General features: G+C 40.9%; 1 protein-coding gene across 1 annotated transcript in view; it reads right to left on the reverse strand.

Moving 5' to 3' along the window:
* The window catches only part of si:dkey-12j5.1 (uncharacterized), a 128358-nt gene that overhangs the window by 28006 nt on the left and 74708 nt on the right, over positions 1-25644 (reverse strand). Inside the window, 1 exon segment of the mRNA XM_061915747.1 lies at positions 13596-13748. Coding sequence (XP_061771731.1) covers positions 13596-13748 — 153 coding nt within the window.

Below are 25644 nucleotides of genomic sequence, written 5' to 3' on the forward strand. Positions count from 1 at the left end.
TTACAGTTAAAAAAATACGGTAATGAAATTGTTCAGAAGATAACAAAATTGTTAGAGCTCTAAATGACATTTGAAGTCTTTCAAACACATTAGTCTTTTATGTTCAAATATAGCAAGTGTACAAGTTTTTAGTGGGGCACAAAGTGACATCATGAGCTTGTATATCTGAATTGTTCTAGTCAAGTGAAATTTTAAAAGACAGATGTTTTCCCAATTGTTAATGGGTTAAACAAGAGCTAAATAATTATTTAATACTGCATTTAATACCGTTTGCCTATGTAGAAGAGTTAGTTTAATGCTGTTTAATAGGGCCATTATAGGTTAAGGGAAGTCCCAAATGGAGAAACAACAAGAGCGCTGTTTTTACTTGAGCTGTTGTGTTTATTTACTGTTTTTCATCCAGCATGAAAAATCTAATGTTATTTATTAAGATTATTCATTATTATACTGATGTTATTTATTAAGAAATAAACAATTCTGTGATGTGCGTTACGGCATACGTCACTCCCGCCTTTCCCAGTTTGTTACAAAGACGGAAGTTGGTGCGAATACTAACGTTCAACTATTGGTATAATGGCAGAAGCTGCAAAACAACCAAAGAATCTAAAAGTTTTGTCTGATGAGACAAAAAACAGAAAAAGGAGAGTCAAGAATTAACAATGGCCCGGCTTTCATTCGCTGGCAAGAATTCAAAGACAAGGAGGGTTTTTAGACTAACTAGTAAGTAATATTCTATGACCAAATCAAAATGATCATGCTGATGTTAGTTATTGGAAATGTGCAGCCACAAGAAGCAGCCACAAACTTGTTAGTTCGCAGTTCCACACTGGCACGACCTGCTCTGCAACAAACTCAAATGTAGGACATAAAGAAAAAACTATGTGATGACTGCAAACCGCAAATATAAAGTTTGACCCAAGGGACCCAGCTAAGAACATTTTTACCGGGAGAAAAAGTGCTTTTATTACTCCCAACATCCAGCTCGAAATCACTTGCGCGCTGGTAAGGACCCTTCGAGGTCACACGGCAAGTGGGTGATATGGATTACGAGGTTCGACGCCCGGACCGCGGCGGAGACACGCAAATCTACCATCTAAACCTGCAAAAGGCATGGAGGGAGGCGGAGCCTGTCTCCATAGTAACAGTAGTGAGGGAGGAGGAGGAGTTGGGACCAGAGATCCCACGCTTTGTCCCTCCCTCTCCACTCCCCTGTGATAACCAGCTCACGTTAGCGCAGAAAACGGGTGTTGGTAAACTGCAGCGGCGCTTCTCTGACGTGTTCTCCCCTCGGCCAGGCCGCACGAATCTCATCCAGCATCATATCGAGACCAGCCCGGGGGGTACGGTGCAGTCTCGGCCATACAGGCTCCCCGAACACAAACGCAAAATAGTTCGGGAGGAATTAAAATCCATACTGGAATTGGGAGTAATAGAAGAATCCCACAGTGCGTGGTGCAGCCCCATAGTTCTGGTAGGGAAGAGGGATGGGTCTGTGCGGTTCTGTGTGGATTACCGCAAGGTGAATGAAATATCACGTTTTGACGAGTACCCCATGCCTCGGGTCGACGAGCTCCTGGATCGGCTGGGCACTGCTCGTTTTTTCACGACACTCGATATAACTAAGGGCTAATGGCAGATTCCCTTGTCACCAGAGTCCAAGGAAAAAACAGCCTTTTCCACTCCGGAATGTTTATACCAATTTGCAACACTTCCGTTTGGCTTGTTCGGTGCGCCCGCCACGTTCCAGCGCCTCATGGACCGGGTGCTGCGACCCCGCGCTGTATATGCGGCCGCCTACCTGGATGATGTCATCATCCAGAGTAGTGGCTGGGAAAAACACATGCGGCAGGTGGGGGCAGTGCTCGAGTCCCTGAGGCAGGCAGGGCTCACCGCCAATCCGGCAAAGTGTGCAGTTTGCCGGAGGGAAGTACAGTATTTGGGGTACCACTTGGGAGGAGGGCAGGTGCGGCCACAGGTAGATAAAACAGCTGCAATTGCGGCCTGCCCAACCCCCAAGACGAAAAAAGAGGTGAGGCAGTTTTTGGGTCTGGCAGGTTACTACCGGAGGTTTATCCCCCGGTTTGCGGACCTGACCAGCCCAATAACTGACCTCACCCGAAAGGGTCCCCCAGATCTGGTCCAGTGGACGTAGCAGTGCCAGCAGGCGTTTGAGAGGGTTAAGAAGGCCCTCTGCGAGGAACCGGTCCTACACATGCCTAAGTTTTGTTGCGTCGGGCAGAGGACTGTGAGCTGTTTTGTCCCAGCAGGTGGAGGGCGTCGACCGACCCATCCTTTACATCAGCCGCAAGCTTTCCGAAAGGGAGGCAAGGTACAGCACAGTGGAGAAGGAGTGCCTCGCCATCAGGTGGGCGGTCGGGGCCCTCCTATACTACCTCCTGGGGCGCTCATTCAGCCTTTGCTCGGACCACAAACCCCCCCAGTGGCTCCAAAGCATGAAGGATGCCAACGTGCGGATCACCCGTTGGTATCTAGTTTTGCAACCCTACAATTTCAGAGTGATCCACAGACAGGGTGCACAGATGGCCGTGGCCGACTTCTGTCCCTCTCTCTCCCGGGGGAGGGGTAAGTAGGCGCGGACGGACGGCGTCCCGGCCTGAGTCTGGCGGTGGAGGTATGAGGTGGGCGTGGCCTGCGCAACTGCAGCGAAGCGAGGTGTTGTAGGACCAGCTTCGAGATTGGGGACAGGTGAGTGGATGACAGAGATGAAAGGGTTTTTCTAATCACCTGTCGCTCTGTTAAAGGCAACAGTCGGGAAGCAGAGGGGATTTGAATGGCGAAGCACGCGCACGAGCGAGAGAGCGTCCGACAAAAAGACAATTGCTGAAAAGCACTCCAAGGCTTGAACATTGCTGAAAAGCACGGAAAGACTTTGTACATTTCTGACAATAAAACATTGTTGTAACCCTGGAAGAGCCTGGCATGTCGATGTTTGGTGGTCCGATGAACCCTGAGAAGGGAAACCTCCACAGCAACATTTTAAGGGTTTGTTTTTCTGATTTGGTCATCTGCTTCCTCTCCATGGCAATAACTTTCTTAGTTCCGATGCTTGGAGGGCTAGAGGCTTAACTTTACATGTCTTAGTTTTGCCTACACAGAAGTGTACCCGAAAAACGGATTAAAGACGGCAAAATCTGTATGATGTTGATCAGAAAACTCCTGGAAGGTAAACTTCACATACAATAGGACAACTGTATATGAGTCTCTGTCCTAGCTGCTCAGTACGATAGCATGCACTGGTTTAATACTTGAGTTAGAAAATGGAGTCTTTTTGACTATATTGAAGCTGTAGGCACCTTTATCAAAATATAAGCATCAATGACATAGGCAACCAAATGCCTGTGTTTTTTTGCCTTGTTCTCGTCGCAACTCTGCTAAACTTGGTCTTTCATCGCACCACTTCCATTTCACTTCTTAATGCCTTCCTTCTGCAGGCTTACATTTTGCTTGCTTTTACTGGCACACCCTCACCAAATGACCTTCCTGTCAAGGAGATAGATTCCTCTTTTCACATTCCTGCACACGCACACACAAAATATTGCATTACCCTCAACTTTTTCCTCCATATTGAAAATACCTCTCACCTTTTTCTTTTGGGACACGTCTTTATTGGCATGGCTGTGATACTGGCTGAGATTAACACACACACGCACGCACGCACGCACGTACACACGAACACACGAACACACACACACACGTCCACACAAGCATCTGTCTCTGTCCTCCAGTCACATCTATGGTGAAGCAAAGCATTAAAGTTTCATGACATGCGCACACAACTTAGTCCAACCCTTCCCACAAACCTTGCTCATGAGATCCCTTTTCAGTCACAGCAAATAGTAAAGCTTTTGACCTCCATTTGCCCCACATGCTCCTGTGCATAGTGTGCACACACGCACAAACACACACACACACACACACACACACACACACGCACACACACACACACGCACACACACGCACACACACATACACACACAAAAACATACACACAAGTATATTCATCTATAATATTGTCCTTTACGAATACACCACGGATGCTTCCTGAATCTTAGCCCTATCAGACTGAGCCTCAAATTCCATTTCACATCGGGTTTACTATTGATTTTACGCTCTCCACTATTCACCGTCAACACACCCCCTCCCCTCTCCACCCACATGCCATCGCATCCACTGCACATTCAATCTGTTTTTATTCTCGCCTCCTATTTCATTCTCCCACTCCTGCTCGCTTGCCTGTCACTATCCCCCCTGTCTCCTTTGAGGGAAACTCCAGCTGAAAATGTGTGAATGCATGCATTGTCACATGAGATATGGAGATAGGGTGTCACCTGAACTTTGAACAGCTGAATGATAGGGATGGCCTAACTTCTATATCGCGATAAATAATCAAGCCACTATGATAATGTATAACATGATTTTGATATATATATGATAATTGAAACATTTTAAAACAGGTTAGAAAACTCTTAATTTGGCTGATGACGTATGCAGTAAGATACGGCATCATTTATGGTGACATTATTTTATATATTTTAAAACTATTCATAATCTACTTGCTATATTACTGTTGATACCTGGTTACTTTCTATTGTAACATGTTTCTATCGATACTTCTGGTGAATTGTAATAATCACTTATTCCTATGTTGTTCGATACTTTACATTAGTTATGGGCGATGCTCCAAATGTGGTTATCGATGCACTACCAAGTAATTACAGGGGCAGTATTAGTCATACCAATGCTGATACTGATACAGTACAACCTTGATTTAAGACCCCCTCTATTTGTGAACTTTTCGTTTTCCAAACCTTGCGATCACGCCAACTATGCATCTGTGTATGAAACAAGTCTCGGTGTATCAATGTTTCATTCATTCATTTTGTGCGCCAGTGAAAGACTTGGGGCCTTGTAATTTTGATAACACACACCAAATTTGCTTTGGCAATAGCATTTCTGTTATTGGTTATTGGGATATATCAGAGGTGGGACCAAGTCATTGTTTTGCAAGTCACAAGTAAGTCTCAAGTCTTTGACCTCAAGTCTCGAGTCAAGTCCCGAGTCAATACAGGCAAGTCCGAGTCAAGTCCAAAGTCAATACTGGAAAGTCTCAAGTCAAGTCCCAAGTCCTGCATTTTGCGTTTCGAGTCATTTCAAGTATCTTTAACCACAGACTAATATATGTACACAGATTGTGTATGCTTTTAAAACGCTGTATGTATTTATTATTTTAAAAAAAACAGTAATGATATTGCACTTCATAATAGCACTATTAACCAGTTATTCTAAACATTTAACTCATTCCATTACAGTATAAACACATTTGAAAAAACAAGTGCAACTGTACTTACTTGCACAAAAGTGTTAACATTGTATTTCCATGGAATATTGCATTGTAACTAGTTCCACAGCAGTTTATATCATGTTGTTACCTTATCTCATTGATCTCATCTCATACTGTATGTGTTTATGTGTGCGTACACATGAAAAACAACAAATACATGAACATTACAATGAACAGTGCTGTACTTGTTAGATGTCAGGGCTCTATGGAATATGTAAAAATATTCTTAATATAGTATACACTTTAACTGACCTTTATTTGACTATGTTTGTCTTTTTGTAGGTGGCTAAAATATGCGGTGCTGCTGACCGCCGTCTAACGTTACGTTACTGTGTGTGATACATTCACTAACGTAACGTTATGTGTAGGTATCTCATGCAACCCTGCTTAAAAAAAATATCACTTGACAAAAAGTATGAATAAGGTAGCAAACTGCAGTGGACGCAACAGATCGCCGTGTTTCCAATGACCTTATAACCATAGACATCTTATAAGTAGACGCAGAACTGGCTGCTGTGACGCAAGCAATTTGGCCGCCATCTTGAAGTGGTGATGAGGAGCCGGCAAGCAGCCTAAACTGACAGTTGACAGGTAGAAAACAAAGATGCTGGGCTGGTATTCAGCGTTTTCCTGCTCAATTGAGCGGACTGTTGAAAATAGGAATTGGAGGATTACTTTTCCCAAGTAAGATTTAACATTAACATACTATTGGTTGTATTTTGTGAAAAGAATATTACCACAGAGGTAAGCAGGAGCAAAGAACTACAACATTTGTATCTGAAAATCACAAAGAAATCTTCTGGGGGAGGATGACCTCCCTACAGGTATTTGGTTTACAAACTTTCAGGCCCACCTAAAACAAAATTCACCAGCCGCCATTGATTATGATGCATTGTCATTTTATTGTAACCACAGATAAGTCTTTAAGTAACAATATTCAAATATTAACTTTGTTGAGTAAAACAGAATTTTGTTTTATTCTGAATCCAGTGAAACAGATTGGTGGTTTTAGCTGAAATAAAGACTTTCAGGTGTTTATATATATGTTCAATCACTGTAAACATGATCATTTAAAGGAAGAATGTAATAGAAAATATCAATACAAAGAGTCAAGACAGAATAAACTCTCTGCTGTTGCAGCAACAGAGATAAAGTCTATATCAGTGGTTCTCAACCTTTTTTCAGTGATGTACCCCCTAATCAGAGCAAAGCATTGTTGGTTGAAAAAAGAGATAAAGAAGTAAAATACAGCACTATGTCATCAGTTTCTGATTTATTAAACTGTATAACAGTGCAAAATATTGCACAATTGTAGTGGTCTTTCTTGAACTATTTGAAAAAAAAAAAAATGTAAATATAACTAAAAACTTGTTGAAAAATAAACAAGTGATTCAATTATAAATAAAGATTTCTACACATAGAAGTAATCATCAACTTAAAGTGCCCTCTTTGGGGATTGTAATAGAGATCCATCTGGATTCATCAACTTCATTCTAAACATTTCTTCACAAAAAATAAATCTTTAGCATCAATATTAATGGAACATGTCCACGAAAAATCTAGCTGTCAACACTGAATATTGCATTGTTGCATTTCTTTTCACAGTTTATGAATTTACATTCATATATTGTTGGAGTATTTTTCAATAAATATATTTATAAAGGATTTTGAATTGTTGCTATTTTTAGAATATTTAAAAAAATATCATGTACCCCTTGGGATACCTTCAAGTACCCCCATTTGAGAAACTCTGGTCTATAGGTCCGTAAAATATATAGATATCTAATGTATTCATACATTGTTTATGTAGGATGTACGCATGTATATACAACCTAATCATATTGTTTCTTCAACTTCAAAATAGCTGACTGTTTTTTCCCCTTCTCTGGGATTATATTCCCAGTTTTGATCTCAGACGTCTGGTCACTTATAACATATAAGAATATTCTATTTCTGTTAAGCAAATTATGAACACGCCAAGACATGTGTCCTTTGTCATAGTTACACGAATGACAAAAAAGCGCGTGAATATAAGTGGTATTCAGTGAGGTAATATGAATTAAATGCGCTGACAGTTCATTGTTCCTACCAGATGAATTGCACTGAGTGGAGCGGCTCACCACTCCAAGATGGCTGCCCGGCATCACGTTTGCGGCAATAGGCAGTAGCGCTCGATGCTGCGTACCCTCATAAGATGTCTGTGGTTCTAATGTTAGCAGTGAGTTTACAGCCTCACTGATTTAACTAAACAGCAAATAAAAGTCACGTTACTCAGCCAATAAACGTTAGCTTACATTCAAAACGTACCCTTCTTTGTGCAACTTCAAATGTCGAACGAAGTTGTAAATTGATGCGTCTCCGTCTGTAATCTTCCAACCGCATGATTTGCATACGGCAATTCCTGTTTTGTTGACCAAGTTGTAGTTTTAATACCCGAACGAAACACTTTATGGCATAATTTTCTTCACTTATTCTTCTGTTGTTTGAAAGCGCTTCTCCGTTGGTTTTCCTGCAATTTGATTGGGTGAATGCTGTGTGACGAAAACAACGTGGATGTAATTTGATTGGCTGTTGTACTGACAGGTTGCGCACAGGCTGTCATCGCACACACGCTGACACACTTCCGTACACAATGGAAGATACGGAGCGCTCCTGAATAACTTTTTAATCGTTGGGTTTTGGGGAAAGTAGCAAGTCATGTCAAGTCAAAAGGCTCAAGTCCAAGTCAAGTCACAAGTCACTGATGTTAAAGTCTAAGTCGAGTAGCAAGTCTTTTTACATTTTGTCAAGTCGAGTCTAAAGTCATCAAATTCATGACTCGAGTCTGACTCGAGTCCAAGTCATGTGACTCGAGTCCACACCTCTGTGATATATATATATATACACATACACACACACACACAGTAGTGGTCAAAAGTTTACACACACTTGTAAAGAACATAATGTTATGGCTGTCTTGACTTTGCAATAATTTCTGCAACTCTTATTTTTTTGTGATAGATTGATTGGAGCACATTCTTGTTGGTCACAAAAAACATTCATGATGTTTGGTTCTTTTATGAATTTATTATGGGTCTACTGAAAATGTGACCAAATCTGCTAGGTCAAAAGTATACGTACAGCAATGTTAATATTTGGTCACATTTTCAGTATATATATATACATATATATATATATATATATATATATATATATATATATATATATATATATATATATATATAAGATGCCTCTTATCGGGAACTATGCTTCCCTATACAACTATTTCAATTTACAAACAATGTTCAACAACATGTAAGTTTGTACATCGCGGTTCCACTGTACTTCAAATGTTCAATATCCATGGTCCATGATTACATTTTTGATTACAATTATGATCAGACAAAAACAGAGGATGGCAGTGTAACAATATCAGTTAAAAATTTTGATAAAGTCCTTTAAATCCTTTGGTTTTTGCCCTTAAAGCTCTCCTGTGTCATGAGACGTACTTCCTGAGTTTGTAAACAATAACAAAAACGACAAAAGATGTTATAATAATAAGAAATATAAATCTAATCACTGTAGTATTTACCATATTGCAACAATTGCAATAGCAACAATACATGGTTGATATTTACAGTTATATTGATCCAGCCACCTCTGTTTACATTCATGACGGTTAAAAAAGCATGGTCATTAGCATGTTCATTAGCATGTACCATGAATTGATTTACGTGGACCCCGACTTAAACAAGTTGAAAAACGTATTCGGGTGTTACCATTTAGTAAGTACAGAATATGTACTGTACTGTGCAATCTACTAATACAAGTTTCAATCAATCAATCAATCAATCAATCAATCAATCAATCAAAAACAACTCACGATTTCATTTAATTCTGATTCTTGGGTTGGTATTTCGATAGAAAACGATTCTCGATTCAAACAGATTTTCGAAATATATTATTTGGTATAAAAATTACAATAAAACATTTTCAAATCAGGTTACAAACCCTGCGCTTGGCTTCTGGCGTATTACGTATGAAGATAGCCTAAATAACGCCTTTTACAAAATGTACTATTAAAAATTATGAATTGATTTAGAATCTGAATAAATAGGAATCGCGATCCGGAATGGAATTTTTCAGCACCTCTAATCTGCATAGTTTATTGTTTTAAGATGCGGATTATATCAGATTTTTGTCTTTTGTGTTAAAAACTATAGCTTTGAAATTTAGACCATGTTCAAAATCTCAGTTTCTCTGTACTCAGGCCTTTTGACCACACATGTAAACATTTTTTTCTCCTAAAAACAAAGCTTTTGGAAAACTTTCTTGGTCGAACGTCAGCATTCGCCTGTGAGCGGGTCAAATAGACTTTTTGGCTTATGTACTCCAAATTGTGGGAAACAATTAACTTAACAAATTATCGGTGTAGACGTGCAGCTATTTTGTGCCCAATTTTTTTTTTACATAACACAGGTAGGCGAGAAAAAAAAAATCCTTGATCTTGTTTCCTGGGCTCCTTGCGCACAAGTGTTGAATTTGATCACATTGTACGCATACATGAATATCAACTATGTAACTTTATGGACAAACAGAGGTGTCAGAATGTGTAACAAATCAGCTGATGTTGCTATTCCTGGCTTCTCATTGCCCAAAATGCAAATGACGGACAGTAAATTAGTTTGTTTTCATGTAAGTACAGATTTTTGAAATGCTGAGTGTGCGGACATATATCTATTTGACACCTTGAGGTAGGAAGATATACGTGTGGATAGCCCTGAGGTCATACTTGTATTCCTGAAAAATTTGATATGGCAGCGCAAGTTCAAATGTAAATGATCCAATTCAGGTGGGCGTAAGAAGATGTGTATGCACACACACAAACGCACATTTACATAAAGACATTTAACAGAGTCATCAAGTATGCAGTGAAGTGGACTGATTCCAAAAACAAGCTGCTGGGCTTTGAGGTCTTGCTTCGACGTGGGAGCCAAATTTAAATAGTAGACAGACGCATAGTAAATAATTAACAAACGGTCAGACTGCGCTGAAAACAAGGCAGACGCCGGGCTACACAACACATGAACAAAGTCAAGCCATTTTCAAGGTCTTGCCACATTCACATTTCACCTTTTTCCGCACCTGTTGCCTCACCCTCACTACAAAGAGAGAGTTATTTTACGGTTTAATTGTTGACGCCTCAGTGAAGCACAAGGTTATATCTTTCTCTCGCTGCCTTACAGGCACAACAGGTTGTTTTTCCATTTTTTATTGACTTTCACCACAAAACGTTTTGTACCATTATTTGTCTGCCCATTTACGACACTTGGCTCCATTTTAGCTCTTGAGCCACCTCACTCGCATCTTTCCTCCACCTCCCACTGGGACGCTGCTATGACAGGCCTGTCACTACACAGCAACCTAGATATAGACTTAAATATGCTAAAGGTGGCCTCTCAGATACATCAGTGTGGTAGAGTATTATACTGTAAACATCATACTGATCCCAAATATTATGTAAATATATTACATATATGTTATATTTTATATTGCTACTACGGTACATTTTTAGTCTATTTTATACCTGCATTGTCCTTTCCATCCTTACTTGTTCCATCCTTTGTACCTAAGCTACTGTGTAAAACAATTTCCCTTGTGGCTCATTAAAGTTTGTCTACGTCTAATATAAGATCACTAAAAAGAGCAGTGATTCTCATACATTCATTTACTTGTGGCGGCTTTACAGAAATAAACTGCAATTTTTAGTACATCAAGTATCATTATCATGTACCATTATCAATGAAGGACGAGGCTAAACATGTTACACACAGAGAGCGAGCCAGGGGCAGGCATGCTAATAGCTAAGAAAACCACTAAGTTGGCTTTTAACAATAGAAGAAATAAGGGCTTAGTAAAGTTTTAGAAGTGTAGATGTAAGCATGTTACTGCAGAAAGTAAGCAGATATTACCAGGAAGTGATTACTGTATTTTTCAGACTATAAATCGCAGTTTTTTTCATATTTTGGCCGGGGGTGCAACTTATACTCAGGAGCGACTTATGTGTGAAATTATTAACACATTACCGTAAAATATCAAATAATATTATTTATCTCATTCTCGTAAGAGACTACGTATAACATTTCATCGGATTTAGCAATTCGGAGTGACAGATTGTTTGATAAACGTATAGCATGTTCTATATGTTATAGTTATTTGAATGACTCTTACCATAATATGTTACGTTAATATACCAGGCACCTTCTCAGTTGGTTATTTATGCGTCATATAAGGTACACTTATTCAGCCTGTTGTTTACTATTCTTTATTTAATTTAAATTGCCTTTCAAATGTCTATTCTTAGTGTTGGGTTTTATCAAATAAATTTCCCCCAAAAATTTGACTTATACTCCAGTGCGACTTATATGTGTTTTTTTCCTTCTTTAGTGTGCATTTTCGATTTATACTCCGGAGCGATTTATACTCCGAAAAATACGGTGATAAAAGTCCAGAGAGAGGATAATATAACAACTGTCGGTGTTTTCAAATCACCTGACATGTGTACTGTGTATATGTACATAATTATTAAATTTTTAACGTAATTGTTTATATACATGTTACAGGTTATATATCTTTTACTATTGAATGTATAAAATGTGATGATTGTTTAATGGACCACAATGAAAACAGGCCTTTTGGCTTATTGTGCCATCTATTTGATTTTTTAAAGCATTACATGGATTCAATTCTTTAAGATGTCAATAAACATCTCAATCAATCAATGTCATCATTGTCACAGTCAGTACAAACCATGTAAGAGGAGGGCGTACCCATCCATAAAAATCGGTATTGTTGGTAATATCAATAAATGTTTGATAGTTGAGAGATTAGGGATCAGGCAATATTTTTATTTTCTCAAGGGGGATTTTGGGGGCACAAAACAACTTATTTTAATTAGTAGCACATACCAGTATTTGCTTTTGTTTAGTTATTGTGTACTATTGACTTTTTTCCTCAAACAATTGGAAATAATAAAACAGAATAATGGATGTGTTTAAATATTGTGTTGATACTGTTAAACTCGCAATAGCACTCATCACAAATACATAACAAGATGTATAGTTAGTATATGGGACTGGTATAGGTATTAGTATTGGTCGATGTCACTCATCAATAATCAGTATCAAAATCGGCAGTATAAACCCTGTTCGAAATATCTCTCGTCTATAATATATCTCTTAAATTCAGTTCCTCTTCTTCTATCTGAAATATGACATTTATATTAGATTTGGTGGCAAATTAGGCTGCAATGCACCGTGTTATAAAAAAACCTTTGTTTGTTTTTTAACAGCTAACTTTTTTAAAATTGTTGCAAGCAAAGCAAATTACAACCTGCTACCAAAGAATGTACAACAATTATTCTCAACTAAAGAGTACAAATATAACCTTAGAGGAAAATCTAATTTAAAACATTTGTATGCACGTACAACACTTAAAACCTTTAACATATCTGTATGTGGAATTAAATGATGGAATGGATTAAGTAAAGAAGTTAAACATTGTACTGATATGATCCAGTTTAAGAGGCTGTTCAAATTAATAGTGCTTACAAAGTACAAAGAAGAAGAATTATGAGAAACACTTTCAACCTTATTGAAAATAAGATATTCTTCATCTCAGTATGTTAATAATGACTGAATTAATTAAGTACATATTACAAAACGGTTGTGATTACTCATTCACGGATGTCATTTTGCTATTTTGATATTATGCTGTAAAGAAAGTCAGTGAATGGATGTATATATTTGTGGGCGTTCTGGCGTGGGAAAGGGGTAGGATTAAATAAGCTTTGCTTCTTGTGAAGTGAAGTGAATTATATTTATATAGCGCTTTTCTCTAGTGGCTCAAAGCGCTTTGCATAGTGAAACCCAATATCTAAGTTACATTTAAACCAGTGTGGGTGGCACTGGGAGCAGGTGGGTAAAGTGTCTTGCCCAAGGACACAACGGCAGTGTCTAGGATGACGGAAGCGGGAATCGAACCTGCAACCCTCAAGTTGCTGGCATGGCCGCTCTACCAACCGAGCTATGCCGCCCCTACTCTATTTCGTACATGATGTATAGTGTATTGTGAAATGATGAAATTGCCTGATGTTGTAGGTATGTCATGTTTGAAATAAACTAAGAAAAGAAGAAAGAAAGTCTTGTTGTGCGTCTGTTAGCTGAAATCCTGTACGGCATATTCCGTGCAATACCTTTTTAGCGTTGGTCAGGTGCAATCTGGCCGCTTCCTTCAGCGCCGTCCTCTCCTCTTCCTCTTCTTGGCTGACTACTGACCCCTCTCTTCCTTGCTGCTCCTTGGCCCTCTCGAGCTGAAGGTAGCACACCCAGCCGGAAAGATACCACACCTGCGAGACAAAGGGAATGTAAAGTTTGTTCACAGGGTTCAAACATGAGTTTCCACCGAACATGTGAGGTTCATTGGAGACTCTAAATTGCTAATACCGGTACTGCAGTTGGCTTTTACTGTGGTTTGTCTACAATAAGTGGGACATTCCACAGAATCTGTGCCATTTGTGTTCCCAGGAAATAAAATGTATACATGAATGATTAAATTAGGCGTGGATTTATTTGTAATCAAACAATGTATTCTGCACAGTGATATTATTGCATATTTAATAAGTATAATTCAAACAACTATTTAAACAATTTTTAAGCAACACAGCATGTTACAATGAAATGTAATCATTTTTATGTCATTGTTTTATTATGTACATACTTGTGTTACTCCTATCTCAACTATAAGTTTAAAAAAATATAAAAATCACTTTAATTTATCCCTGTGTTTTCACTCAGTCCTTTCACCCTCCGCATTACTCCCGCTCTGCAGACCATACAAGTTAAGTTAAAGTACCAATGATTGTCACACAAATACTAGATGTGGCGAAATTATTCTCTGCATTTGACCCATCACCCCTGATCACCCCTTGGGAGGTGAGGGGAGCAGTGCGCAGCAGCGGTGCCGCGCCCAGGAAGCATTTATGGTGATTTAATCCCCAATTCCAACCCTTAATGCTGAGTGCCAAGCAGGGAGGTAATGTGTCCCATTTTTATAGTCTTTGGTATGACTCGGCCGGGATTTGAATTCACGACCTACCGAGCTCACAAAGGTTAAAAATAAGTTAACTTACTTATTGTTCCGTATATTTTGTAATATTTTAAATATGACTAATTAATCACTATACTGTAGTAATAATGTTAATGTTTATCTGATGTTTATTCTTAAAATACTGTACACTGTCTTTCTGCATATTTGGGCCTATAGAATATGTATTTTCCAAGTACCGTATTTTTCGGAGTATAATAAAGAATGGAAACAAACATATACGTCGCACTGGAGTATAGGTCGCATTTTTGGGGGAAATGTATTTGATAAAACCCAACACCAAGAATAGACATTTGAAAGGCAATTTAAAATAAATAAAGAATAGTGAACAACAGGCTGAATAAGTGTACGTTATATGACGCATAAATAACCAAATGAGAAGGTGCCTGGTATGTTAACGTAACATATTATGGTAAGAGTCATTCAAATAACTATAACATATAGAACATGTTATACGTTTACCAAACAATCTGTCACTCCTAATCGCTAAATCCCATGAAATCTTATACGTCTAGTCTCTTACGTGAATCAGCTAAATAATATTATTTGATATTTTACGGTAAAGTGTTAATAATTTCACACATAAGTCGCTCCTGAGTATAAGTCGCACACTCGGCCGGCCAAACTATAAAAAAAACTGTGACTTATAGTCCGAAAAATACGGCATAAGTAGTAACTCAATCCTGTTACTTTCAGTCCTGTTAATAAGTCATTTTCATTAGAGGAACCTTGTATAAAACTGAGATGGGCCAGTGCAAGTCTTTTAACAGATTAACAATTTTTTAAAAGGACAGAAATGTAAGCATATTTTGAGAGTTATGAAAAGAAAATCGCACCGGTTTGATGGTATGGTCCCCCTAAACCACATCCTGTTTACATCCTGTAAACCATGGTGCAGAATTTCAGGATTCAAGGATGCTTTATTATTGTCCATTATTTAACATGTACAAGACACATAAGAACTGAAATTACATTTTCGGCACAATCCCACTAAGAGCAGACATACTGTACGTTACAGGGAGACAAGACAGTACTGCCAACTGATCAGCCACATACGGCGTTCCTTAAAAAAGGTGGGAAAAAGGTGATATTGGGAAAGGGGGGAAGAGTAAAAAATATCAGTCAAAGGATGGACCCTCGGGAGGGGGTCCAGACTGAGTTTAAGGGAAAAAACCTAATTTGCCATAACACACATAAACATGTTACATATAATCAAAACAACTTGCAACCAAAGGGGAATCAAGTGGTAGTGAAAGCATGGGGTGGGGTGTGTGTTTGTGTATATGCCCATTGTCTTTGGGTGTAGTGGTGTACATTAATTGCAATCACAATGAAGTCCATTCCATTGTCCTTACGTATATATATATATGACAATGGAATGGACTTCATTATGATTGCAATTATATACAAACCCCGTTTCCATATGAGTTGAGAAATTGTGTCAGATGTAAATATAAACGAAATACAATGATTTGCAAATCCTTTTCAACTCATATTCAGTTGAATGAACTACAAAGACAAGATATTTCATGCTCAAACACAAACTTTGTTTTTTTTTGCAAATAATAATTAACTTAGAATTTCATGCCTGCAACACGTGCCAAAGTAGTTGGGAAAGGACATGTTCACCACTGTGTTAGATCACCTTTTCTTTTAACAACATTCAATAAACGTTTGGGAACTGAAGAAACTAATTGTTGAACCTTTGAAAGTGGAATTATTTCCCATTCTTGTTTTATGTAGAACTTTAGTCGTTCAAAAGTCCGGGGTCTCCACTGTCGTATTTTACGCTTCATAATGCGCCACACATTTTCGATGGGAGACAGGTCTGGACTGCAGGCGGGCCAGGAAAGTACCCGCACTCTTTTTCTTACGAAGCCACGCTGTTTTATCACTTGTCTTGCTCAAATAAGCAGGGGCGTCCATGATATTGTTGCTTGGATGACAACATATGTTGCTCCAAAACCTGTATGGACTTTTCAGCATTAATGGTGCCTACACAGATGTGTAAGTTACCCATGCCTTGGGCACTAATACACCCCCATACCATCACAGATGCTGGCTTTTGAACTTTGCGCCTATAACGATCCATCCATCCATCCATCTTCTTCCGCTTATCCGAGGTCGGGTCGCGGGGGCAACAACCTAAGCAGGGAAACCCAGACTTCCCTTTCCCCAGCCACTTCGTCTGGCTCTTCCCGGGGGATCCCGAGTCGTTCCCAGGCCAGCCGGGAGACATAGTCTTCCCAACGTGTCCTGGGTCTTCCCCGTGGCCTCCTACCGGTTGGACGTGCCCTAAACACCTCCCTAGGGAGGCGTTCGGGTGGCATCCTGACCAGATGCCCGAACCACCTCATCTGGCTCCTCTCGATGTGAAGGAGCAGCGGCTCTACTTTGAGCTCCTCCCGGATGGCAGAGCTTCTCACCCTATCTCTAAGGGAGAGCCCCGCCACACGGTGGAGGAAACTCATTTCGGCCGCTTGTACCCGTGATCTTATCCTTTCGGTCATGACCCAAAGCTCATGACCATAGGTGAGGATGGAAACGTAGATCGACCGGTAAATTGAGAGCTTTGCCTTCCGGCTCAGCTCCTTCTTCACCACAACGGACCGGTACAACGTCCGCATTACTGAAGACGCCGCACCGATCCGCCTGTCGATCTCACGATCCACTCTTCCCTCACTCGTGAACAAGACTCCTAGGTACTTGAACTCCTTCACTTGGGGCAGTGTCTCCTCCCCAACCCGGAGATGGCATTTCACCCTTTTCCGGGCGAGAACCATGGACTCGGACTTGGAGGTGCTGATTCTCATTCCGGTCGCTTCACACTCGGCTGCAAACCGATCCAGTAAGAGCTGAAGATCCCGGTCAGATGAAACCATCAGGACCACATCATCTGCAAAAAGCAGAGACCTAATCCTGCGGTCACCAAACCGGAACCCCTCAACGCCTTGAATGCGCCTAGAAATTCTGTCCATAAAAGTTATGAACAGAATCGGTGACAAAGGACAGCCTTGGCGGAGTCCAACTCTCACTGGAAATGTGTTCGACTTACTGCCGGCAATGCGGACCAAGCTCTGGCACTGATCATACAGGGAGCGGACCGCCACAATAAGACAGTCCGATACTCCATACTCTCTGAGCACCCCACAGGACTTTCCGAGGGACACAGTCGAATGCCTTCTCCAAGTCCACAAAGCACATGTAGACTGGTTGGGCAAACTCCCATGCACCCTCAAGAACCCTGGCGAGAGTATAGAGCTGGTCCACAGTTCCACGACCAGGACGAAAACCACACTGTTCCTCCTGAATCCGAGGTTCGACTATCCGGCGTAGCCTCCTCTCCAGTACACCTGGATAAACCTTACCGGGAAGGCTGAGGAGTGTGATCCCACGATAGTTGGAACACACCCTCCGGTCCCCCTTCTTAAAGAGAGGAACCACCACCCCGGTCTGCCAATCCAGATGTACCGCTCCCGATGTCCACGCGTTGCTGCAGAGTCTTGTCAACCAAGACAGCCCCACAGCATCCAGAGCCTTAAGGAACTCCGGGCGGATCTCGTCCACCCCTGGGGCCTTGCCACTGAGGAGCTTTTTAACTACCTCAGCGACCTCAGCCCCAGAAATAGGAGAGTCCACCACAGATTCTCCAGGCACTGCTTCCTCATAGGAAGACGTGTTGGTGGGATTGAGGAGGTCTTCGAAGTATTCCTTCCACCTATCCACAACATCAACAGTTGAGGTCAACAGAACACCATCCGCACCATACACGGTGTTGATAGTGCACTGCTTCCCCTTTCTGAGGCGGAGGACGGTGGTCCAGAATCGCTTCGAAGCCGTCCGGAATTCGTTTTCCATGGCTTCCCCGAACTCCTCCCATGTCCGAGTTTTTGCCTCAGCGACCGCTGAAGCCGCACACCGCTTGGCCTGTCGGTACCTGTCCACTGCCTCCGGAGTCCTATGAGCCAGAAGGACCCGATAGGACTCCTTCTTCAGCTTGACGGCCTCCCTCACCGCTAGTGTCCACCAAGGGGTTTTAGGATTGCCGCCTCGACAGGCACCAACTACCTTGCGGCCACAGCTCCGATCAGCCGCCTCGACAATAGAGGTGCGGAACATGGTCCACTCGGACTCAATGTCCAGCACCTCCCTCGTGACATGTTCGAAGTTCTTCCGGAGGTGGGAATTGAAACTTTCTCTGACAGGAGACTCTGCCAGATGTTCCCAGCAGACCCTCACAATGCGTTTGGGCCTACCAGGTCTGTCCGGCATCCTCCCCCACCATCGCAGCCAGCTCAGGCTCTTTCACTGATCGGTAGAAAGCTCCGCCCCTCTCTTCACCTGAGTGTCCAAGACATAAGGCCGCAAATCCGAGGACACAACTACAAAGTCGATCATGGAACTGCGGCCTAGGGTGTTCTGGTGCCAAGTGCACATATGGACACCCTTATGTTTGAACATGGTGTTTGTAATGGACAAACTGTGACGAGCACAAAAGTCCAATAACAAAACACCACTCGGGTTCAGATCCGGGCGGCCATTCTTCCCAATCACGCCACTCCAGGTTTCACTGTCGTTGCCAACATGAGCGTTGAAGTCCCCCAGTAGGACAAGGGAATCACCCGGGGGAGCACTTTCCAGTACTCCCTCGAGTGTACCCAAAAAGGGTGGGTACTCTGAACTGCTGTTTGGTGCGTAAGCACAAACAACAGTCAGGACCCGTCCCCCCACCCGAAGGCGGAGGGAGGATACCCTTTCGTCCACTGAGTTGAACTCCAACGTGCAGGCTTTAAGCCGGGGAGCAACCAGAATTGCAACCCCAGCCCGTCGCCTCTCACTGTCGGCAACGCCAGAGTGGAAGAGGGACCAGTCCCTCTCGAGAGAAGTGGTTCCAGAGCCCTTGCTGTGCGTCGAAGTGAGTCCGACTATATCCAGCCGGAATTTCTCCACTTCGCGCACTAGCTCAGGCTCTTTCCCCCTCGGTGAGGTGACGTTCCACGTCCCAAGAGCTAGCTTCTGTAGCCGAGGATCGGACCGCCAAGTGCCCTGCCTTCGGCGTCCGCCCAGCTCACATTGCACCCGACCTCTATGGCCCCTGCTATAGGTGGTGAGCCCATTGGAGGGGTGACCCACGTTGCCTCTTCGGGCTGTGCCCGGCCAGGCCCCATGGGAACAGGCCCGGCCACCAGGCGCTCGCCATCGTGCCCCACCTCCGGGCCTGGCTCCAGAAGGGGGCCCCGGTGACCCGCGTCCGGGCGAGGGAAATCTGGGTCCATATTTTGTCTTCTTCATAGAGGTCTTCCTATAACAATCCGAATAGTTATTTTCCTCTTTGTCCTGGAGGACACCACATCCCCTGTTTCCAAATATAATTTGAAATGTGGACTCGTCAGACAACAGAACACCTTTCCCCTTTGCATCAACCCAGCCGGCGGAGTTTCAGGATATTGTTGGTAAATGGGTTTGGCTTTGCATAGTAGAGTTTTAACTTGCACTTACAGATGTAGCAACCAACTGTAGTTACTGACAGTGGTTTTATGAAGTGTTCCTGAGCCCATGTGGAGATATCCTTTACACACTTATGTCGGAGACATCTTTGGGACTTTTACTCGAAACATATGCTTTTTTAAATCTTGCAAATGCAAAAAGTAGTTTTTTATTCAATATGACAATAATGTTCTTAGAATCCTGAGATAATGCCAAAAAAGCAATAAAAATATATTCAAACATAACTTCTAAACAACACATGCAAAATGGCTAATAATGCCTACAGATATGTATCTTTGTTAGTGGTACTAGAACAATTATCTTTTGTAAAAAGTAATTTTTTTACTCAATTTGACAGGAATGTACATACAATTCTGAGATAATGCGAAAAAAGCATTAAACATGTATTAAAACATATCCTTTACAACACTGATGTTTTTTGATGCAGTACCGCCACAGGGGTCAAAAGTTCGTAATATCATTGCTTACATGCAGTGATTTCTCCAGATTCTCAGAAATTTTTGATGATTTTACAGACCGTAGATGGTAAAATCCCTAAATTCCTTGCAATAACACGTTGAAAAATGTTGTTCTAAAACTGTTCGACAATTTGCTTACAAAGTGGTGACCCTCGCCCCATCCTTGTTTGTGAATTACTTAGCATTTCATGGAAGCTGCTTTTATATGGGTAGAGCGGCTGTGCCAGAAACCTTAGGGTTGCAGGTTCGCTTCCCACCTATTGACATCTAAATCGCTGCTGTTGTGTTCTTGGGCAGGACACTTCACCCGTGCCCCCGATGCCGCTCACACCGGTGAATGAATGATGAATGAATGATTGGTGGTGGTCGGAGGGGCCGTAGGCGCAAACTGGCAGCCACGCTTCCGTCAGTCTACCCCAGGGCAGCTGTGGCTACAGATGTAGCTTACCACCACCAGGTGTGAATGAATGATGGGTTCCCACTTCTCTGTGAGCGCTTTGAGTATCTAACAATAGAAAAGCGCGATATAAATCTAATCCATTATTATTATACCCAGTCACGGCACCCAACTGTTCCCAATTAGCCTGCACACATGTAGGATGTTCCATATAGTGTTTGATGAGCATTCCTCAACTTTATCAGTATTTTTTGCCACCTTTCCCAACTTCTTTGTCGCGTTTGGCTGGCAAAAAATAAAATGTTTATCAGTTTGAACATCAAATATGTTGTCTTTGTAGCATATTCAACTGAATATGAGTTGAAAATGATTTGCAAATCATTGTATTATGTTTATATTTACATCTAACACAATTTTCCAACTCATATGGAAACGGGGTTTGTATATATACAGTGGGGCAAAAAAGTGTTTCGTCAGCCACCGATTGTGCAAGTTCTCCCATTTAAAATGATGACCTAGGTCTGTAGTTTTTCATCATAGGTACACTTCAACTGTGAGGGACAGAATGTGAAAAAAAAATCCAGGAAATCACATTGTAAGAATTCACATTGTAGGAATTTTACAGAATTTATTTGTAAGTTATGGTGGAAAATTAGTATTTCGTCAATAACAAAAATTCAGTTCAATACTTTGTAATATAACCTTCGTTGTCAATAACAGAGGTCAAACGATTGCTATAGGTCTTTACCAGGTTTGCACACACAGTAGCTGGGATTTTGGCCTATTCCTCTTTGCAGATCTTCTCGAGAGCAGTGACTTTCAACTCCCTCCACAGATTTTCTATGGGGTTGAAGTCTGGAGACTGGCTAGGCCACACCAGGACTTTCAAATGCTTCTTACGGAGCCAGTCCTTCGTTGCCCGGGCAGTGCGTTTGGGATCATTGTCATGCTGGAAGACCCAGCCACGTTTCATCTACAAAGCTCTCACTGATGGAAGGAGGTTTTGGCTCAAAATCTCACGATACATGGCCCCATTCATTCTTTCCTTAACACGGATCAGTCGTCCTGTCCCCTTAGCAGAAAAACACCCCCAAAGCATGATGTCTCCACCCCCATGTTTCATAGTACGTATGGTGTTCTTGGGATGCAACTCAGTATTCTTCTTCCTCCAAACACGACAAGTTGCGTTTATACCAAAAAGTTCCCTTTTGGTTTCATTTGACCACATGGCATTCTCCTAATCCTCTGCTGTATCATCCATGTGCTCTCTGGCAAACTTCAGACGGGCCTGGACATGCACTGGCTTAAGCAGGGGGACACGTCTGGCACTGTAGGATTTAATTCCCTGTCGGCGTAGTGTGTTACTGATGGTAACCTTTGTTACTTTGGTCCCAGCTCTCTGTAAGACATTCACCAGGTCCCCCCGTTTGGTCCTAAGATTTTTGCTCACCGTTCTCATGATCTCATGAGTGGAGCCCCAGATCGAGGGAGATTGTCAGTTGTCTTGTATGTCTTCCATTTTCAGATAATTGCTCCCACAGTTGATTTTTCACACCAAGCTGCTTGCCTATTGTAGATTCACTCTTCTCAGTCTGGTGCAGGTCTACAATTCTTTTCCTGGTGTCCTTCGACAGCTCTATGGTCTTGGCCATAGTGGAGTTTGGAGTCTGAGTGTTTGAGGCTGTGGACAGGTGTCTTTTATACAGAGAATGAGTTCAAACAGGTTCCATTAATACAGGTAACAAGTGGAGGACAGAAGAGCTTCTTAAAGAAGAAGTTACAGGTCTGTGAGAGCCAGAGATCTTCCTTGTTTGAGGTGACCAAATACTTATTTTCCACTATAATTTACAAATAAATTCTTTAAAATTCCTACAATGTGAATTCGTGGATTTTTTTCACATTCTGTCTCTCACAGTTGAAGTGTATCTATGATGAAAATTACAGACCTCTGTCATCATTTTAAGTGGGAGAACTTGCACAATCGGTGGCTGACTAAATACTTTTTTGCCCCACTGTGTGTGTGTGTATATATATATATATATATATATATATATATATATATATATATATATATATATATATATATATATATATATATATATATATACAGTATATGAAAATGGAATGGACTTCATTGTGATTGCAATTAAAGTACAGCGAAATGTATTTTCAGTACAAACTGTCTAACAGCAGCCTGAGAGGAAAGGCTCAGCGCAGCACCAATTGTACGTTGAGGACAGAGTGATATGCGCTTTCAAGTCTCCACACATCCCAAAAAGTTGCTGAAATTGTCTTGGTGGCTCCTTAACAAATCAAAATGGCTAAAATTAAATCAGAACCCTGGTTTAATGATAGAACTTGTGCGATCGGACGTGAATTCCGAAAAGCGGAACGCAGGTGGAAGAAGGACAAACTTCAGGTGTAACTCCAGATTTTGAAGGACTGTTGGCATCGATATCAGAGGACAGTAAAAGAGGCAAAAAGTGAACATTTGGCAAGAATTATTGCCTCAAATAGTCTTGACCTTTGTATTTTATTCAAAACTAATGTCTCTATTGTTAATTTCTCTCAGTCTACATGTTTGGAAAGCTCCTCTGAATTGTGCAATGCTTTTTTTAGAGTATTTTATTGATAAGTTTGCCGCAACAAGGGCTCTCAATTCTGACCCTTCTGTCCTTTTTAACTTACAGGACTTAATTAATTATATTAAACCCTCAGATTCCCCCCATGACGCTGTCCCTACTAAATTTTTCTAAATAAGTGCTTTCTTGAATAGGGCAGCCTGTTCTTAACATTTTAAATAGTTTTTCTTCTGGAGTGGTTCCAACCAGTTTTAAACACACCGTGGTTCATCCAGTTTGAAAAAAACCCTAGTTTGGACAGTTCTGTTTTAGCCCATTTTATGCCCATTTCTAAGCTGCCTTTCCACAACAAGATCTTGGAGAAAATAGTTTTTATCAAGTTAAACATTTTTAGATGACTATGATCTTTCAGAAGTCTCCAGTCTGGGTTTAAACCCCCTCCATAGTACAGTCACCATTATTAAGGGGTTTTAATGACATCCTCCAAGCAACGGATTTAGGCGATCATGTGATAGGCTCTTGCACCCCCCGCGACCCCAAAAGGGATAAGCGGTAGAAAATGGATGGATGGATATGATTTTAGTTTTACTCAATCCAACAGCAGCATTCGATACTGTGGACCATATTATTGTAATTAGCCGCCGAAAGCATCAAATGGTCATCTGTGGTACTGCTTTGAGTTTCTTTAAGTCATATTTAACAAATAGAACCTTCTCTGTAAATGACCGCTTCTATGTTAGCGACCTCTCTTTGTTTATAATGTATATTTTCTGCCGGCCTTTTTTTTTTTCCTGCAGCTGTTACATATACTGTGACATTGTGTTATTTATTGTATATATTATATAATATAATGTAATAATATAGTATACCAGTACATATTATATACTATATAAATATATATATATATATATATATATATATATATATATATATATATATATATATATATATATATATATATATATATATATATATATATATATATATGTAGGTGTGGGAAAAATCACAAGACTACTTCATCTCTACAGAACTGTTTCATGAGGGGTTCCCTCAATCCTCAGGAGATGGAAAAAAAAAAAAAATCTCCTGATGATTGAGGGAACCCCTCATGAAACAGTTCTGTAGAGATGTCTTGTGATTTTTCCCACACCTACATATTGTGCTCTACCACGGTATCGAGCACTATTCTCTGGATAATCCAATCAAGACATACATATATATACATATACATATACATATATATATATATATATATATATATATATATATATATACATATACATATATATATATATATATATATATATATATATATATATATATATATTAGGGGTGTAACGGTGCGTATTGATCCGTTTCGGTACGGGGGTGTCGGTTCGACACGCGGGTGAACTGAACGAGTTTGTGAGCAAAAGTCTTCACAAGCTTCTCTGCTTTCTGCCTCTGTGTCAGCAGCAAGCATTGTCCCACCCACACAACCATCTGATTGGTTACATACAAAGCCAATCAGCAGTGCTTATTCAGAGGGATGTAACAGCCAATCAGCAGTGCGTATTCAGAGCACATGTAGTCAATTCTTCAGCGTCGAGCAGATAGTTGTTTAGCAGGGGAGCAGCGGACAGCGTACTCTCCCCAAATTATAAAAAACACCCCCCAGTCACAACAACTATTACTAACATCACTATGAGCCTGTTGACCTTCTAGAAACTTAAACTGCAGCTCAGCTCGCTCGCAGTTCTGGCTTGAGGTGAAGGCTGATTAGCTTTTAGCGTAGCGTTAGCTCATTTTGATGTGTGTGTGTGTGTGTGCGTGCGTGTGTGTGTGCGTGCGTGTGTGTGTCCATGTGTGTGTGTGTGTTAGGGGCAGCAAACCCCCGTCTGTCTGTTATTTCATTGAACTCCATGGTGTGCAGGGATGAATAGTCTCTCCTATTGCTATTATACAATTTTTTTAGCTATAGGTACCCTAATCATTAGTAATGTAGCAGCCTAGTTTTGAATGGCAGAGTCCCTGCTATTACATGTTGATAAAAATATAACATGTTACACTTTTTATATGTAGAAGAAAGGTTTTGTCATTTTATTTAATCAAAGCAACAACTCGAGGGAGTTTAATGTGGATTAACGTGGGCAACATTATTATACTGTTCCCAATGTTAAAAGGATAAAACCATTGTTTACAAATTTTGGTAAA

The sequence above is a fragment of the Nerophis ophidion genome, linkage group LG11, assembly GCF_033978795.1.
Source record: "Nerophis ophidion isolate RoL-2023_Sa linkage group LG11, RoL_Noph_v1.0, whole genome shotgun sequence".
Lineage (NCBI taxonomy): Eukaryota > Metazoa > Chordata > Actinopteri > Syngnathiformes > Syngnathidae > Nerophis > Nerophis ophidion.